The 2,702-nt window shown below is 44.7% G+C and overlaps 1 protein-coding gene across 1 annotated transcript; it reads right to left on the bottom strand.

The window, feature by feature from the left end:
* Positions 1–1,647: 1,647 nt before the first annotated feature.
* LOC110573707 (zinc finger protein 695-like) lies at positions 1,648–1,785 on the bottom strand (the record flags this gene model as incomplete). Its single annotated transcript, XM_044912407.1, has 1 exon — positions 1,648–1,785. A coding segment is annotated over one exon (138 nt), but the record flags the coding sequence as incomplete, so codon positions are not given.
* Positions 1,786–2,702: the final 917 nt, after the last annotated feature.

Here is a 2,702-nt window from a genome sequence, read left to right as displayed (position 1 = left end):
TACACTCCATGTCAGCATCCTGGACCATGCTGACCACACTACTCAGGTGCTTCAGGGCCCACGTCTCTACTTAGGATGATGCTCTGACATCTAAATGTGTGTGTTCTCCATCCAGAATGTTCTTTTACCCAGTAAAATTCCTCCTGGCAGAGTTCACCACAGTGCCCAGTTGTCCAAAATATGAGGATAAAATTTCAGACGCTGAGGAACTGTATTTCAGAACCAAGAAAATTTCACAGGCAACACCATACAAACTTAGGAGACCAGGAAATCAGGGACAGCCAAGGGTTTCCCACACTCCCAGACTAAGGAGGAGCTACAAGAGGGAGACAAAGGCAGGAAATTAAGGAAGGGGGTCTGATGTTGTGGGATGTTCAAACAGGCCTAGGGTCTGCCTACGGACTCCAGGCTGAGGGCCCAAAGCCTGAGATACAGTCCCCTTGAAAGACTGGGAATCAAAGGTTTTCCCCACCCTCTCTCTATACAGCACTGCTGAATAGCAATCTCAAAACACCCTTCTATTCCCAGTACACATGCTCCTGAAGGGCGAAAGTGGAAACGAGGATATGGTAGAGGCACGGAATAGGCAGAGGGCCTGAGACAGCCCATGCTCCTGCCTGGAGTCCCAGATGCAAAAGAGCAGCCGATGTTCCCATCATGACAGGTCACTCAGCACATGAAATGGGATGCAAGCTGGAGAAGGCCTGCAGTCAGGACGAAGGGGAGCTTCAGATCAGATCTGTGTGGACTGAGTAGGGAAGGAGAGGCTAAGGAAGGAAGAATACCCCTTACAAAGAGCCCTTCATGTGCTCCCCAAGGTTGAACCAGTAAAGGGCCCTAGGGGGGGCAGAGAACAGCATGTCTGGGTCATGTTAAATACTGCCCTTGTCGCTACAAGAGCAGCAGAACCACCGAGGAGGGCAGGAAACACACACATACAAAGAAGAGAGTGAAGGAGGGGGAGAACAATGAGTTCCTTTGAGAGCCCATGAGAAATCAACTCTTCTTTTCCAACCACCTCTCCTATCTGGGGGAGAATGTCCCAAATGACATTTCAGGAAGTCACTTTCTCTCTGCCATCTGCCCCTTACTTGTGTTAACATCTTTCACGCCTTCCCACCCACCTGGGTTTTGTTGCTTGTTTTACCCCACTCTTAGCATTTCAGAGCAAGCACTCTCCACAGTGGAGATAATATTCAGCTCAGAAAGAGAATCCTGCTGATATGGAAAACAGCAGATGATGTCCTGGGGTTTTCCCAGCCCTCTGTCAAGCTGAGACCAAGGACATTCATTACAGGCAGGTCTAGAATAGCATTTCACAAATTTGTTCAGTGACACCCTTCCAAATGCTTAAATGTTTGACATATACAGATATCCAGCTCTCTTCCCACAACGACCAAATCAAAATTACAGGTGTAAAACCAGGGAACGTGGTATTTTAAAGTTTTGACATAAGGTCTTGTTCCTTCTAGCACCACCACTACCTGCATGATCATCTGCGTTTAAAATCCAGATACCACATTGGGAAGCTTTTCATTTCTGAATCAGCAGGGCTTCAATTTCAGTCAAGCAGGAAAGGGGCTCCCAAGAAATCCCCAAGAAAAACACAAAGATACACCAGAGCAGTACCCAACCTCTGTAGGGAAACTAATCCTCACCCAGGAAGACCAGGTTCCTGTAGTTCTCCACCATCACGTCCCTGTACAAGGCCCTCTGAGCAGGGTTCAGGCACTCCCACTCCTCCTGAGAGAATTCTATGGCCACATCCCTGAAGGTCAACAGTTCCTGAAATGAAAGCACATTTCACCAAGAGGCCATTAGGGAACTACTTATTTCACAAAAATGAGAGGAGGAGAGAGGTGTAAGGGTCAAATAGAAATGAGGGCTTCAATAGGTCCACAAAAGATCATTTTGAGCAAGTCCTATATCCCTGATTTGGATTTGTTACACTTTTCCATCACAGGATTTCCTTCAGCTAAACTGAGGATTTTACAGTATCGTGCCAGATAAAATACACAAATGCAAAAACATCTACAAATGGTAAACTATATGCAAGTTCTAGATAGTATGTTGTACGCACCAAATGACAGCAAATTTCTGCATGAGCAGTGTCTTCAGGGTTGACAAAGTCTATAGTAGTGTTAATGAAAGGTGTACACTGCAAAATGGGAATCTCATAATAATAAAACCATCTGAAGTTCTGAACACTTCCCGTACGGTAAGCATTACTCTAATGCTTTACAAGTGTTAACCTGTATAAGGACATTGCATCCAATTAAATTAGTATTTGTTCCCATCTTACACAGGACCCAACTCTGTCACACACACTCTAATGAACATGCCTCTGGTCAAACAGATATAAATGGCAGAGCCTGCACCTGAACCAAGTGGTCAGGCTTTAGGATGGAACTCACAGTGCCACACAGTGAAGTAATGCATGCAACAATAAACGTGTGGTGACAGAGGGTTTGCTAATGAAGAAAACCTGAAACAAGTTCAAGGCTGAAACATAAGCCTGGATAAAAGGTCAATATATATGCATGCACACACACATGCACATACACCATATTCCTACTGCTATTATCTCATTTCCATGATGGTGTAGAAATAAATTTAAGGCCATGGAAAATGTCAGACGTACTTCCAATGTTAAAATAAATAAAAGTTATTTATGAAATGTCGTCTTTTTTACACACCATGGG

The sequence above is a fragment of the Neomonachus schauinslandi genome, unplaced genomic scaffold (assembly GCF_002201575.2).
Source record: "Neomonachus schauinslandi unplaced genomic scaffold, ASM220157v2 HiC_scaffold_1866, whole genome shotgun sequence".
Lineage (NCBI taxonomy): Eukaryota > Metazoa > Chordata > Mammalia > Carnivora > Phocidae > Neomonachus > Neomonachus schauinslandi.
This window is presented reverse-complemented; position numbering and strand designations above follow the sequence as displayed.